This window comes from Micromesistius poutassou (assembly GCF_964030765.1).
Source record: "Micromesistius poutassou genome assembly, chromosome: 21".
Taxonomy (NCBI): Eukaryota; Metazoa; Chordata; class Actinopteri; order Gadiformes; family Gadidae; genus Micromesistius; species Micromesistius poutassou.
Genome location: NC_140291.1, coordinates 987,723 through 1,005,084, shown reverse-complemented (window position 1 = coordinate 1,005,084; position 17,362 = coordinate 987,723). Strand labels below are relative to the sequence as shown.

General features: G+C 47.8%; 1 protein-coding gene across 1 annotated transcript in view; it reads left to right on the top strand.

Moving 5' to 3' along the window:
* tanc2b (tetratricopeptide repeat, ankyrin repeat and coiled-coil containing 2b) overlaps positions 1 to 17,362 on the top strand; it is a 96,387-nt gene that overhangs the window by 63,770 nt on the left and 15,255 nt on the right. Inside the window, exon 4 of the mRNA XM_084485521.1 lies at positions 2,942 to 3,121. Coding sequence (XP_084341647.1) covers positions 2,942 to 3,121 — 180 coding nt within the window. The remainder of the gene's footprint in view (positions 1 to 2,941; positions 3,122 to 17,362) is intronic.

Here is a 17,362-nt window from a genome sequence, read left to right as displayed (position 1 = left end):
AATAAAGCTGTTGTTTACCAAAAGGGGGGGGGGGGGGGGTGGGAGGGGACGTGGTTGTGGGAGGCAGTGTGTAGCCCTGCTGTGAGGCTGTTTCCTCTTACGACCATACAAGCCCTGCGCACCGCGGAGATGGCGTTACAGTAATGAACGGCTTATTATTAGTATCACAAGTGTTGTTTACGATGGGAGCCCATGGCATGTATGACATGATGAGCAGTCCCATATAATTACATGACTATGAACCAAAAACACTAGGGTCCTGATCATACCAAGGAAGATATGATGTGTGTTTTGATCGAGGCGTAAAGAGGATATCAAATGGATATTCTATCTTGAATGCTACTGGCGTTGGTGAATGGCTGTTCTATTTTAAGGCATAGGTTTTAAGCACTGCTTCAAAGCACCATTGTGTAGCATGCATTAGACAATGACTGTGTTTACTAGGGGTGTAACGATACACTCATTCGTACCGAAAATTTTCTGTCGTTTTTATTGATCACAGAGTCATCACACACAAAACATCAGGACAAGACAAGGCACTCAGAGAGTCACACACTCTGTGACTCTCTGAGTGCCTTGTCTTGTCCTGATGTTTTGTGTTGAGGACCACAATGGAAATAAGTCCTGGACTTATTGTGTTGTGTTAGTGTGTTAGTGTTACTGGATTGTGTTTTTATCCTCAATTGTATTTTATTTATTTTCATTTGTGTTAGGCATTTGTTTGATACAATTTAATAAATCAAATCAAAATCAAATTGTTTAATAAAAAATAAAATAATAAAAACTGCTGTACCGAAAAATATACCGAACCGTGACTTAAAAACCGAGGTACGTACCAAATCGTGACTTTTGTGTATCGTTACACCCCTAGCGTTTACATCGACATTAATACTCCAATATTAATCGGAATAAGGTCTTAATCAGAATATGACGCTGCCATGTAAACACCATTGTCCGATTGCCTTAATTAGATTAAGGTCATATGCGGAATAAGCATAATCTGAATAAGGTGTGTGGAGTATTCCAATCATTTTCTGATTATCGAGGCGCATTCTAGATATGTAATACACCTTAATCGCATTATAACGTCCTTTCAGAATATTCACAGCATTTTGCGACAAGCCGACAACTGAGTGACATTAGGGCAACAAACTGACTTACAACGCGTGTTGTTTACTCGTGACCAGTGATGGGCAAATTACTTTGAAAAAGTAACTAATTACAATTACAAATTACTTCTTAAAAAAGTAATTGAGTTAGTAACTCAATTACTCTATTATAAAAGTAACTAATTACTAGGAAAAGTAATTTTTGCGTTACTAAAACAAAGTAATATGTCAAAGAATTCGGCTTTTTAGAAGCATGTTTCACACGCCAGTTTCATAGAGTAGAACAGCATAGAGAGATAATTAACCTTAAACAAATATCCTTTGCCATGGGGGGGGGGGATATGAACTTCAATAATTCAATTTATTGCTCATCAACATAATATTTATTGAAACTGACACATCACTTGTGGTCAGATGCTTCATTAGATTTGAGTTGCTCGCGGCCGATGTGGACAAACGCTTTCCTCCCGAGCATAACGTGCACTTCAAATACAAGTTCTTCCCCTTTCTCTCAACGATGGTGAAGTAGTGTTTATATTTCCACTTGCTAAACGCAGACTTTCCCACTTTATCCTCCTCTTCTGTACTCGCCATTTCTTCTCTGTCTATCACTTTGGTTTTACCGGTCGAAAGTTGTGTGTGTGCGCCGCACAGAAGCTATGTCGGTTTGTGTGTAAAATAAACTCCTACAAGGATTCGTCAATGATGTCACGCAGCTATACATCGTCAAGTCAGTTACTTCCTTGTTCCATATCCGCAAAACATGACCTGTCTTATCCTTGGTATTTATCGAAACCGTGTTGTACTAGTGTGCTCTCTACTCTGCAGCCCGCTTATGAAGTGAGGAGGAGGAAAGGAAGAAAAGAAAAAACAATAGCCTAGAACTCATGCTGGCTGCAGGCTTTTTTTTTTTTTTTCCATGATCGCGCTGGGGCCCCGATTTTAGTAACGGACTAACGGCAACACAAGTCATGTTAGTAACGGAAACGGCGTTAGTAACGCTGGATAAAGTAATTAATTAGATTACAAATTACAGAGGAATGTAACGGCGTTACGTAATCGCGTTTATTCTAACGGCGTTAGTCTCAACACTGCTCGTGACACACTCGAGTCTCACATTTGCTATGTTGTACGCGAGCAGATAATGTTTAAGTTTCATATTTTCAAAGTTGTTCGCGAGCATAATAATTAATAACAAAACCGAAATTATAGTATAGGGTAGTGCTATGGAAATGTAACACTTATTTTTGGTCTGGTAGCGTCCTCCGGTCACAAATAAATAAGTCAATGCAGTTGTTCTCAGCGTTTGTATCTTGTTTTAATTATAACCAACACGGCAACAGTACACCTGCATGTGCTCGGTCACTCTTCAATTGGTCCCCCCACTTAACTGTCCCCTTTAAACAAAAGGTGGGTAGGAACCAATATATTCGCAACGTAACTATCCATTTAAATGTTACCCGAAAATGTATATATTAAATAATAATAAAATAATTAATCCTACCAGTGTAATTTAACTGAAATCGAAAAATAATGCAAACAATGAATTATAAGCTACATGTAAACGGGGAATATGAACAGACTTTTAATAACACCTTAATCGCAATATTACCATCATCAGAATAATGTCCATAGTCGGGTTAAGGTTGTCCATGTAAACGCAGTCAGTGTGTCACATCGTATCAAAAAGTAACATGTATATTCTATATGAAGTTAGCCATGGTCGCTGCACACTTGTCTATTGGGGGGTGTTGTTTACAAACTGTGTGTACCCCTAGTCTGCCCGCGCAGCGTTCTCACGATTGCAACCCCCCCCCCCTCCCGTCCTGCAGGTGGCAGCATAGACAGTGACTGTGCCTTCGACGGAGACTACGGCGTGCCCCCCCTGTCCATGACCGAGGGCATGCAGCACATCCGCATCATGGAGGGCGTGTCCCGTTCGCTGCCCTCCTCCCCCCTGCTGGCCCACCAGGCCGTCAGCGTCCGCCTGCAGCCTGTGAAGAAGATCACAGGTAGGGCTCAGCACCGCCCCCTAGAGGGAGGCCTCACCACGGTCACGTTGTGGACACACACACACACACGCACACATGCACACATGCACGCGCACACACACACGCACGCACGCACGCACGCACGCACGCACGCACGCACATATGCACATGCACGCGCACACACACACACACACATGCACGCGCACACACAATACACACAGACAAACACATATTAACGCAGACATGCATGCACGCACACAAACACACACATATACACATACAAACACACATATATACACATGCACGCACACACACATGCACACGCATACGCACACACATACACAAAGACAAACACATGAACGCAGACACACACACGCACGCATGCACGCACACAAACACACACATATACACATACAAACACACACATATACACGCACACAAGCACGCACACACATGCACACGCACACACATACACACAGACAAACACATATTATATATTGATATTACATATTACACATATTAACGCAGACACACACACGCACGCATGCATGCGCACAAACACACACATATACACATAAAACACACACATATACACATGCACGCATGCACACACACACACACACACACACACACACACACATGCACACGCACACACATACACACAGACAAACACATATTAACACAGACACACACACGCACGCATGCACGCTCACAAACACACACATATACACATGCGTGCACACACACACACACACACACACACACACACACACACACACACACACACACACACACGCTTTGTTGTCACACATGCTTTTGTATGATGACAACAACACAGTAAGGGGCGCAGGTGCATTTCATTCATTTGGAAGTAAAAACATTTTCTGGCACAGTGTTTCTCATGGACTCAGAGCGCTCTGTTGATATCTTGAGAGCAGACGGCACAGCGGTTTGGGTCGAATACGATTCCATCCTGAGAGCGTGTGCCCATCCACACTCCCTGCTGCTGTAGGACCTCACGCCCACGCTCAAAGAGTGCCCTAAACAAAATATATATATACGGCTTTTACCACGTGTGACCCGTGTGAGTGTCGGGTGAGGGTAAATGCTTTTGTGTTGTCATCCCACTGATCGCTGATAAGCAATTATCACTCGTGGCCCGAGCACTTATCCCGGGTAAATGCCCGGAGACAGGCCGGGAGCCAGCCCTGAGAGGCTAGGACTGCAATTTTCAATTCCGCTAATCACCACAGGCTTACCTAATTGACAGGCCTCGCTGCCAGGGAACGGCCCGCGGACTGCGAGTCTGTGGTCGTCTCTGTTGTGCTGCTCTTTGCTTCCCCACCGCCACTAATCATTTCCTGCCACAGTAATGTCCGACGCTCAAGAGAATGTGGAAAAATATGCCCAAACAATGCCTCGGGAGTTAATGCCTCCCTCTCTCTCTCTCTCTCTCTCTCTCTCTCTCTCTCTCTCTCTCTCTCTCTCTCTCTCTCTCTCTCTCTCTCTCTCTCTCTCTCTCTCTCTCTCTCTGCCTCTCTCTCTCTGCCTCTCTCTCTCTGCCTCTCTCTCTCTGCCTCTCTTCCTCTCTGCCTCTCTCTCTTCCTCTCTGCCTCTCTTCCTCTCTGCCTCTCTTCCTCTCTGCCTCTCTCTCTTCCTCTCTTCCTCTCTGCCTCTCTCTCTCTCTGCCTCTCTTCCTCCATTCCTCTCTGCCTCTCTCTCTCTCTGCCTCTCTTCCTCTCTGCCTCTCTCCGTCTCCCTCCCGGTTTGTGATATGTGGGTTTGGGGTGTGAGCCACAAAAAACAACAACATACTGCTATGGCGTTGGGTGTGTACTCCATATTGTTCTAGATCCATCTAGTAAACACCATACTGCCATGGCAGTGGTGTGTACTCCATATTCAAACACCATCTTGTAGACTCGCTCTTTAATGCCTGCAGCAAAACACACGAATGACGCGGCGATGCTGCCTGCGTCCATCAATCAAAGAGTGTTTGTATCGATGGCCGTGTATGAAGAGCAGGAGGTATCGAACCGCCCATCCTGAGTCCTCGCGGTGCGCTCTGAGCCCGGCTGTTCCTGGTGTTCATTTACGGTTAACGTGACCACCCCCCGCCACTAGGGCGCACCAGAACCCCCAGATTGCTGCGATGGTGATGGAGAGTCTTCCTCTGCATCGCCAGGCTCATGACTCTTACATCACACACACACACACACACACACACACACACACACACACACACACACACACACACACACACACACACACTCAGACAAATACTGTGTTTATACCGGCTGTGTCCTTCTGTCAGCGCCGTGGAGTGCCATGCGTGGTGGTGCTGACGATTTCCAGCCGGCCGAAGGGCTTTCTGGATGTTGTTTTTGATTTCCTAGAAGGGCAGTGGAAATGATGTTTCCCAGACCACTGGGGAGTTCTTCCTCAAGTGAAAACGTGTGTTCTCTCTCTCTCTCTCGCTCTCTCTCTCACTCACTCACTCACTCACTCACTCACTCACTCACTCACTCACTCACACTCTCTCTCTCGCTCTCTCTCTCTCTCTCTTCCCCCCCCCCCCAACCCATTTCAGTGTGTCGGCAGCCATCTTTGCAAGGTCATCCCTGTTAATTACAGCGTGTGTCTGCCTGGGGTGTGTGTCTGTCGTGTGATCACACCAATTGTTTCAAAGTGATTAATGATAAATGATTGTTAAATACTGCAGTTGAGGAATGACGGCAGATTTGATAACGTCTCGTCCTTCTGGGTTTGTAAAGTGCATCGGGTCTATGCACATAAATCCTGGATCAATTGAACTTGTGGTTGTATTTATTCTTAGTCACTTAACACCTGATTGATAGTGGTAAAGGACGGCCCCTTTGACAGAGGTACCCTCCTAGGCACACGCGTGACACTCATAACACTATTTATGGGTCTGCTCTTTTCATGGACCAGTGGACCATGGAGTGGAGATGACACACATTGAACGTGGAACATGTGCTCCGGAACGTGAACGTAGCGACCCGCAGTTAGTGATGGACCTTTTTGAACCTCTGTGGAAAGGGTCTTTTGTACATGTCCAGGGCTGTCTGTGTATATATATATATATATATATATATATACACAGACAGCCCTGGACATGTACAAAAGACCACACAGGGTCTCCTTTCCACAGAGGAGATATATATATATATATATATATATATATATATGTCTACTCTTTTTAGCTTTTTTTTTTTGAAGGTTCCTCAGTGACTGAAATGACCCGTATTTAAAGTATTTAAAGGTCCCATGGCATGAAAATGTCACTTTATGAGGTTTTGTAACGTTAATATGAGTTCCCCTAGCCTGCCTATGGTCCCCCAGTGGCTAGAAATGGCGTTAGGTGTAAAAACGAGCACTAGGTATACTGCTCCGCCTTTGAAAAAATGAAAGCTCAAAAGCGCAGATTTGGAATTTGGCCCCATGTGTCGTCATAAGGGGCCAGGTTACCACCACCACCTCGGCGGCGGCGGCGGTGCCTCTGCGGCGGGCAGGGGGGAAGCAAGGCTCCAGCGGGAGACAATCGACAATCGAGTTTGAGATTCATAATATCATCCGGAGGCGCACACAGCTTTTTGCCACGGTTATATATATTATATTATAGATATCTATATAAGATATTATTTAGATATAGAGCTCCAGGACACCCGCCGGAGCACCCGGAGTGTTCAGTGTTCCACTGTAAACACTAGTGCATGGTACCGCGGCCGCAAGCTGCTCAGGGCCATACCCCCACCCTCCACCTTGACCCGCCTCACGTAAACGGCACGTTTGTGGAGAGCTCATCGTGGGCCTGGCTCGTAGTGGCTGTAATTCTGCACCAAGGCTGAATTTCTTGAACGTCTTCAAGTACTGTATTAGGGGCCCACTCACGGCTATATAAAAGCATCCATAAAGTAGCATGCCGTGGGATCTTTAAGTGGCAGCCATGATGAGAGCCGTTCAATTCTCTTCAAGTGAAGGAAAGGGCCTTCAATGCTTCCTTTCCTATCTCCTTTAGTCTAGGTTACAACGGACCCATCCTTGATGAAAGGAAGGAGAAAATGGCGTCCAACAATTCCTTGCGGCAGGAACTTTTCAGACGACGCACCGTTCTTCCATTCACAAAAACAAACTATCCGCGTTACGTGGATTATTTTCATGCGTGAGGAACCGTTGTCGATGTGACCACCATGTTGTTTATCTTTTATGACTGGTAGTATATAATATGCCTATATTCCTTTTATTATTTCAATTCCAACTGTAGTAATAAAACCCATTCACTTTACTGTCCACGTTTATGTAGCCTGCGTGAATCAGCACAGTTAGAACGCAGGGGGGGCAAAGTGTCCAAGATTTGCTTTTAGTAGACCATAGTTTCAGCAAGGCCGACTCGCACCCATACCATCTACCGTCGAATAATGACGCAGCAGCAGTGCGTAAGTGCAGTCGGAGTCTCTTAGCACTGCGGCCATCTTTTCCTTAGAGTCCTCCCTCGCATCTTTCCTTGACCTCTTGACGTTTTCCATCGAGGTCAAGGAAAAGAGGTTAGGAGAGGACGCAGGACGTAATGTTTTTGACTCTCCGACCGCAACACGGCTCTCTTCCGGTCCACGAAGCGTCTCGCCAAAGCCGATGGACTAGAGGTCTAAACCGGAAGACCTCAAAGGTCTTCAAGAAAACCCTGAGTCTTCCATTGTTTAACCTTCCCTGGATTGTTGACCTCTAACCGCCGTGCGTTCGCCCCTGGCTTGCCATAATCGTTGAGGCTCCTCCAGGTCAAGGCGTCGCCGCCGCTGGAAGGCGCGGGCCGTGATGCAGCGTTCACGTGGCCTTCAGATGATGAACTGAACAGGGGCACCTGTTGAACAGCACCTGGTTGCAATTAATGCACATGAAAGCAGCCACGCTGGGTTTGTTTTGTTTGTTTTGTTGAATACATATCGCTGCAGCTCGTTCATCTGTGTTACCCGCCGGGTGATTTGAAATTTAAGTAATCTTTTATACAGCAGGGAAGAAAGTCTAGGACCTCTTGCTCAGCTTAATTATTTTTTTTATATTCTTGTTTTCTTTTTCATTAAAATGCTGTTGACTTTATTACAGAAGTAGTACCATTGCTTTTTGGCTGTGTTCATTTTCATTATTTTATGCGCTTTACTTTCTATTATTTTACACTCCACATCACTTTCCTCTACTTGCTTCTTCTAATTTCCCATCAGGGATCAATAACATACTGTCCTGTCTCGTCTTATTGTAAAACTCTGATGTATGAGAGGCTCATTGTGTGTGTGTGTGTGTGTGTGTGTGTGTGTGTGTGTGTGTGTGTGTGTGTGTGTGTGTGTGTGTGTGTGTGTGTGTGTGTGTGTGTGTGTGTGTGTGTGTGTGTGTGTGTGTGTGTAACCTGGCCAGAGTCAGACGGTTTGGACTCTGTTTGAGGCTGGGTGAGGCTGCACACCTGTTGCGCACTGAGGAGTCAATGCACACAGGTTAAACACACACACACACACACACACAGGAAGGTCTCCTGTGTGGCAGCATGGAGCAGCAGCTCACTTATCCATTTTCCAATACCACCACCACCCCGTGTTCTTGTCTGGAGGAGCCCAGTAGAAATAGAAATAGAATGCCTTTATTTGTCACTATACAAGTACAATGAGATTAAAAGCATCTCCCTCTCAGTGCATAGAAAAAAATATAAATGCACAATAAGCAATACACTAAATACAAATACACTAAATAGTAATACTTTTATTGCACATTGAAAATACACATTATGACGGAATAGAAAAGAAAAAGAGAGCAATGATATTGCACAGTATACAGATATTGCACGGTTATGAGGTCAGTGCGTGTGTGAGTTCAGGGTGGTAATGGCTCTTGGGAAGAAACTGTTCTTGAGTCTGTTAGTCCTCCTTGTTTTGATGCCCTACTGAGGCAGCGGGAGGTACAGGTAGCGTGAACTAGTTTTAAACAGTCAATGTAACAGAATACATAAAAAGGAATCCGAGGGTAATCCTACCTCATTATATTTTATTCATATATATATATTAAAAAAAAAAAAATCAACATTACTCTTTCGCCGGTCGCTTAACGTTGGCATCCACAGGCCTCTACATATGTCCTCTTTGCTGGTCACACATGTTTACTGACGTCATCACCCCTCCGATCAGTGCTCTCGCTGAACTCACACAGACGGTTATGTCATTGGTGCGAGTTCCGCTTTGCCCTCAAGTCCTCAGAAGGGCAATGTCTGCTCGTGAAGAATCCTCAAGAGCCAGATTGGTCGTGGTCTCAAGCACCACAGCCTCTCTCACCCTTTAATTAATTCAGCCCAGCACCCGTCCACATACAGCAGGGCAGTGCCAAGACTCTGTGTGGGTGTGCTTCGTTACGTGTGTGTGTGTGTGTGTGTGTGTGTGTGTGTGTGTGTGTGTGTGTGTGTGTGTGTGTGTGTGTGTGTGTGTGTGTGTGTGTGTGTGTGTGTGTGTGTGTGTGTGTGTGTGTGTGTGTGTGGTATACACTGACATTTCAGGCCGGATGCCCAAATACGAGAGAGAGAGAGTCAGAGAAAATGTCACCGGAGGAGAACAGTGCAGGGCAGTGGCGGATGCAGCAGCGAGCGGTGTGCAGCGCTTTGATCCCCCTGGTGGCCCACCTGAGTCCTGCCACTCGTGGCCCGAGGGGAGCCGGCGGAGTGAGGGGAGGTCAGGCTGTATTCAACCCCACGGCCCCGGTGCAGTGAAAGAGCCGTGAGAGCAAAGCTCTGACCTTTCGGGGGGGGGGGGGGGGAAATCAATGAGTCTCTGATTTAATCCCCCCACGCCTGCCCCTGTGGAGGCTCCCAGCGAGGGGCCCCAGAAGCCGCGGGGCCGACCTGTGAATAGATTGGAGGAGCGTGCACGAGCTAGGGCAGTAGGGAGGGAGCCCTGCTTAGCGAGGCCGGGCGGGGTCACTGGGGAATGGTGCTGGTTCTGCTGCCAGATACACTCCGCGTTGCTCCGTGATGCGTTCTCCTGGTTCTGGATGTGAGAGACATCATTGTTGTATTGATAGAATGGTGCTGTAATTATCTACGTCGCAAGAATTGAAATGGCTTGTCAAAATGTCAAAAGGTTCCTGTATGATTGCAAGGGAATGTCGATGCGTTGCGAGCCGTTATTGAGGATGTTTAGCAGTGGTTGTTTTTCCCCATACGTCTTGCGACATCAGAAGAGGAATTCCTCGAGTTGTTTAAATAAAGCCGTTTTTTTATTATTGCGTCATGTCTGGAGGCAGCATACATCCAAATCAGGGCCGTTTCTAAACTGTTTGTTTTTGCTCGGCGAGATTTACAAGTGTAGCTCCGTGATGATGCGTTCTATGCGTGCATTTTAAGGGAGATCTAATTGTTCCTTGACAAAGAACACTTTGCTGTTTTTTACGCGCCATGTAATGGGGTTGATTGATCAGCTGCCCTTCTCTGAAACATTTAGAAGCATTATTTCAACATTTTCCCCATGGAATGGACCGCCTTCCCTTAATTACCGTTAGCCGATCAATTACAGCCTTTGCCGTAGATTGACGGGTGAAGATGGAACATCAGATGGCTGGCATTCTGACCGAAAATCTGCCCCTTTTCAGCCATACAACCTTTTATCGTTCTCTTTCTCCCACTCTCCCGCATTTAACAGTCAAAAAGTATTTCTGAAATCATTCGGCTTTGTTGTGCTGACAATAATGATCATTGCTGACAATAATGAGAGCAAAGAGTGAAATACCTTCATGCTGAGCTCCGCCGTCTGCATCCCATAATATCTTCACATTTTTGCAAAAATAATCTCCATCGCATTTCCAAATATCGGGTTTGTTTTATATGTACCTATTGTATTTCGTCCCTTATTCTTTTTTTTTTATCATTAAAGCCAATTAAAAGTTTACAGTAATGCAAAAAAGCATCCCATAGTGAGCGTCCACGCCTCATCACAAGATGCGAGTGGAAAGGCCAGAGCTTTTTTATCAGATGGAATAGTGGTCCTCGGGGAGGTCTGTGGAATGAAGGCTGACATTTGGGGACACCTCAGACCTTTCCCTGCAGCCGCGCCTCTTTCCCCCGGCCCTGTGTTTTGTCTGGACACCTCCTACCCTCTGTGAATATTTGCTATGCAAGCTGACATTTCGGGGGCCGTCTCAATCTCCATTTTCCCTCCGCCCGCTACTTACAAGCAACTTGCACCTGGAGAGAAAATCGTTGTTCAATTATCGTCCTGATTTCCTCTCTGGGTCTCCGCGTTCACTGCGTACTCCCAGAGTCATTTGTTCCACTGAATGGAAATGTGACATTTCTAAGCTTTCCTGTCACAGGTGGAATATGAGGGATGAAGGGAGAGTGCAGGAGGGCTAATTTATGCCAAGGAATAATGCCTAAAGCAGAGCCCAAAGAATACATTGAGTGTTGAATTGCTTTTTCGGTATCTAGGGAGAAAGCGGTATTGTGTTAAAATAACATAATATCATTTATGTTTGAGTAATGCACACCCAGGCCTATTGCGTTCCCAACTCAAAATCACCTATCATCTCTATGCATGATGTAGAGGGAAAATCAGTCTACAGTTACTTCACAGACTGTTGTCTCAGACTCCTATGGGAATAAACGCTGAATGTACTCTGGCATAATTTATCTTCCTAGTGGGCCTTATATAACAATATATATGTGGGCTGGACAAGAGACAATGAATCTTCAGCAGGCAGCACAATGGTCTTCCTGCGTTGTGCATTAAACCCTGATACCCTCTGTCAAGTTTGAAGAAAGACTGTGACGCTTGTTCTTCACAAAGCATTGTTACCTTGATGCTAACTAAAACCTATCTCCATGTGTCTACAAAGCTTCTCCAGCAACAATGACCAAAAATGTACGATGCGGCTGACAAGAATTCAATAGTCAATTTTGGGAAAGGACTTTGTGACGAGGGGAGCACAGCGTTCTTCTTTTGTCAAGTCCAGTGGAGATTCAGGCGACACAGAAACATTACAAGTTGTTACCTCCTAGATGATGACAGTGGTGAAAGTTTGGAACTTGAATGGCCATGTTGTTGCAAGGTCCACAGAGATGGTGCAGTAACAATGATTGGCTCTCAGACATGACATAAGCTCAGGATGATCTGATGAGATTACTAGGAATTAGCACATTTTCATAATGGTACAAACTATGCTGTGGATTAGTGTCCCACCTCTATGGATTCCATAATAGTATCGTTCATTGGGCTACCATTCTCAATTTATCTAAGGGAAACATCTGTGTTAATTTAATGTTGGGGAGTAATCCAACACACAAAAGCCACATTGACCTAGCGAGTTCTCCATCGACTTCATCCTTTGATATCCAGTTCCAAGTTCAGTAATTCGACCCATGAATCTATTATTAATAGAGGAATGAATCATACCCTTGCATTCTTCAAGTAATGTCTTTATTCCCAGTAATCCATTTGAAAGTGATGAGGCGTCGATTGCGCTACGATAAACATCCAGCCATACCTCACACAGAGGATGTTGCAAAGATGGGGCTCACTATTTAAGATAAGATAAGATAGTTCTTTATCGATCCCAGATGGGAAATACGGCCGCACGTAAAGCAAGACGAGACGAAAAGGAGCGCTAAACGCCGGAGACAATTCTAAACGCGTCACAGACTGGTTGGGAATATATAAGTGACGCATTTCATTAAGAAGAAGGTGTTGATGAAGCAAGGTTAGAACAAGGGGAGCAGATGTCATGACGAAATCTGTGATATTCACTCTTCAAACCCTCCCTTTCCCGAGGCGCGTTTTGTGTCTCCTTGTCATGGGGGAGACGTACAACCACCGTTTTTTTTAAAGAAAATGAACCACCAAACAAAATACTGTGTTCCACAATACTTCCTATTTGCCCATATTAGGCTCCTGGAGCAAACAACGATGGCGGCTGCGATGCAAGCGCGTTTCAAGGGTAAAGCGAGGACTGCGTGAGGGCAGGGCCGAGCCGACGAGACGAGACGGGGGGAGCGCTTGTATTCTCTCTGATAGATCTGGTGTGTGTATACATATGTATGTATGGATCATCCCCACGTCCCCCCATAGTGGAAGGGACAAAACGGTGTCCCTTTAATAAGAACCCCCCCCCCCTCCCTCCCATGTTCCTTTTTATAAAAAAAGAAAAAAATTCTCCTCCCTCGGTACGCATCCTCCTCCTCCTCCTCCTCCTCTTCCTCCTCCTCCTCCTCTCTCAGCCCTGTGGTTACCATGACAACAGCAGCACTGCGCCATTCATCTGTTAGTGGAGACCTGAGCTCCTGTTCCTGTAGAGAGAGAGAGCGAGCGAGCAAGAGAGAGAGAGAGAGAGATAGAGCGAGACAGAGGGAGAGAGAGAGAGAGAGTGAGTGAGTGAGCGAGCAAGAGAGAGATAGAGAGAGAGAGAGAGGGCGAGAACACGCGCGCCTCCCACTTCTATACATAACACGCGAGGCGCTAACGCAGTCACGGAGCAGCGCGTCCCCAGCAGGGTGCTCCGTCCTCTCGCTCTGCCTCAGCCGTCACCTCTTCCCTTCCTTTCATTCCTGGTTGGTTTTTATCACTCGCTATTTTCCGGCAGCTTCCGGCCGTTTTCCGGTTAGTCTTCGGACGAACGCCCCGGCCAAAAGACCCGGAGCGGCGTCACCTCTGTGGTCTCCCCCCCCCCCCCCCCCCCCTTCGGTCTCTCGCTCCTCCGCGATTCTGTGACAGCTGCCTCCCTCCTCCCTCCTCCCTCCCTCCCTGCCCTGCTCCCTTCCGTTACCTCCCTCTCGGTCGCTTGTCCTCTCTAGCTCTCTCTCTCTCTCTAGCTCTCGCTCTCTCTTGCTCTCTCTCTCTCCTGTTCTCTCTCTCTCTCTCTCTCCCTCTCTCGCTCTCCTCCTCACTCCCTCCTCCTCCTCCGCCGCCGTCGCTGCCCTATCAGCCCGGGCTCCGTATCGCTTCGCTCTCGACCGCATCGAGCTGCCGTCCGTCACCGCGCCGGAGGACTCGAGGAGATTACCTTGAAGGGAACACAAGGAGGAGAAGAAGAACAAGAAGAAGGTGACCGCAGAGACGAGAGGACGCAGAGAAAGCGGTAGAGATTCATTCGCTGTAGAGAGCCCCCCCCCCACCACCCACCCCCATACCACCCCCCCCCTCCTGCTCCGGCGCAGGTCGGCGTTGCCGTGGGTGTGTGTGATTTTTATTTTTTTCTTCTCCGTACTTCCGCTATTTTTTTCCCATTCTTTTGATGAGCTGGTCATCGTTCCGGAGGGAAGCTCTGCTCACGTCGCTGGACGCCAACCCCGGAGCACCGCTGACGTTCTCTCCCACTCCGGAATGCCGGAGCTGGTTTAGCGATGGTGAGGACCCCCCCCCCCCGCCCCTCGGCACACCCTGCTGGCAGACGAGACCCCCCCCCCCCCCCCATATTCCCCTTTTGCTTCATGTCGTCGTCACGTGAGAAAGCCTCCGTGACATGTCTTGTTGTTGTGTGTGTGTGTGTGTCGCATGTGAGCTGTCAACCCACCTCCATCTCCTCCCCCCCCCCCCCCCACCCCCCGCGCCCGGTCGTCACCTTTACCTGCCTTGCCGGTGGGTCGCGTCGCTGCGTTGAACGCCCGGCGAGCCGCTGGTTCTCCCAGGCGGAGGCTGTTAGTGGGAGGACTGTGCGGAGGCGCTGCCATTCCTCCCCGGTGAATTGATGCGTTTGTCGGGAGCGTCTGCTCCCTAACGCCGGCCGTGGGCTGGAGGACCGGGGGGGGGGGGGGTGGTAATGTAACCCTTCTTTCATCGCTAGCTGGGATTTTTTTTTAAGGGTGTCTTTTCATGCGTCAGCGTGGGTGAGCATCCAATTGTCTCTAAGTGTGTGTGTGTGTGTGTGTGTGTGTGTGTGTGTGTGTGTGTGTGTGTATGTCCGGGCAGTGAACCGTGGGCGGCCCATGATGTTGATGTTGTCCATTTGTTGTGTGAAGAAAATGTACAATACCAAAATATATTGATGGCTCGGTAAACTAGTCAGACTTTGTCGCAATTAGTCCACACCCCCTCCCTCACACACACAGACACACACACACACACACACACACACACACACACACACACACACACACACACACACACACACACACGGACAGACACAGCAGTTCTTGTTGTAGTGTCTCAGCATTAGCTGGCCTTGTGCAGAGATCCGATTTCAGATTCTTCCGGCTCCGCTGCTGCAGACCGCTGCCCGCCCTTGCCTGCTCTGAGGTGGTGTGTCTGTGTGTGTGTGTGTGTGTGTGTGTTTGCGTCTGTGTGTGTGTCTGTGTGCGTGTGCGTGTGTGTGTGATCTGCTCGATCAGCCCTCCCTCTGTATTCCAAAGAACCACTTGCTTAATAATCATCTGCCTCATGTGCGCTTGCGTGCGCGCACACATTGGGCCACACATGTGTCTGTGAACAGTACAGAGTGTCTCAGTAACAGCATCTGCTTGTAAAAAACCACCAGCACTTGGCCAACATCTGCTGCGTTCTGCCGGTCTCAGGTGAGCGCGTTCTGACGAGGCGCCCGCAGACCGTGTTTACAGCGGTTAACGGGCCCACCTGGGGAGAACTCGGACGGGCCCGCCTTGTCAGACCGGGCTCCTCGCTACGCCCCCTCCGCGGCATGCTAGGCTAGCTAGCTCTGTTAGCTGACGTAGCTTAGATAGTCGCTGTGTGAGTGTGTGTGGGGTCCCCCACGGCGCTATCGGGGGGGGCGGGGGGCACCAGAGAACGCCACAACGCGTGGTCTGGGGTCTGGGGTAGGAGGGGGGTCGTCGGCCGTCTTGGTCGGAGGCCGTTTTTGACAAAAGTATAGAGATGGTTTGTCTTTTGGGTCAGTGTGGTTCCACTGGAGAACGTAGCGTACGACCGCAGCGTTCTACTTGGGGACGTCCTAAATGGTTTCTGTTGTATTACCAGGAAGTTAGAGATCCTAATTAGGGCTGTAAATCACAAGATCGATGAGGGTGAACGTGGTTATTGACAAACGGAGACCCTTTTGCCTCAGGCGACCGTTTAGTTTGCAACCCAAAATTGAAAGCCAAAATGTTCCAACTGGAAGGATTTCATTATAACATTTTATATTGCAGAAGCTCTGTGTGTATTGCAAGCCTGTGGTCTTGTACTCATATCACATTATCCATGTGGCCTGTTCTCTTTAGTGCGGTCTCTTCATGTCCTCGTTCCTGGAAGACGATCTCAATAAAGTTTCTTCTACGGAAGCAGCTTGAGCCACATCGATTCAAGTAATGTCTCACGTTCTGCGCTGCTTCCCCTACCCAGTAAATTCTCCTCCCGGCCGCCGAAAACCAACGGCTTGTAAACTAGAGATGATCCATGAAATGCACCCGTTGGACTAAAACACAGCTCCCAGAGTTTAACGGTTCCCCATATTCCCCAGACGGTTCCCCACATTGTTCCGCACGTAAAAAAAATATATTTTACATCCATTGTTTTTCGTTGCGCCAGTTTCCCCCCGATGCTAACGTGAGTGATCGCTTTCTATCAGGCGCTGTGATGAATCTACAGGCGCGTTGAGACACTACGCCACTCAACGTGATGACTATCAAACGGCCCTGCCAACGCTGTGTCTACTGTCTGCTGTCCACGTCACGCAGCCATTAAATCATCCTCCGATGACGCCTGGGGGAAGAAAAAAACAAAAAACGGAAATGACTGAAATACATCCTGGGATCTTCTCAACCAGGAGATGGAATCAGGACTAATGAACTTGCAGCCATGGACTAATGAAGCCCTCCTCCCCCCCAGAAGTAACACACTGCCTGCCGTCAGCCGGCCCTCCACCCCTCGTCCCCGCTCTGACACGCTCGTCACCTTTCCCGGAAGGGATGCTGCATCCAGTGCTTTGAACCAGACACCCTGTAGCCATGTTTTACCATGAAGATCTGTTGACGATATGGCGATTCATTTCTGTAGGAAGCCGTGGACTGTGATGAGAGACCCGCAGTGCTCTATTAATAGCCCCGTAATGATTTGCTTACAAAACAAGAGTGGTGTGGATTACCTTGTGCTCTATGCACAGATGTATGGTGTATGGATCTGCTCCATGCATGTATGTATGGAATACATACAGGTGCCATTCCAAGTGTGTGTGTGTGTGTGTGTGTGTGTGTGTGTGTGTGTGTGTGTGTGTGTGTGTGTGTGTGTGTGTGCGTGTGCGTGCGTGCGTGCGTGCGTGCGTGCGCCATTGAACAAT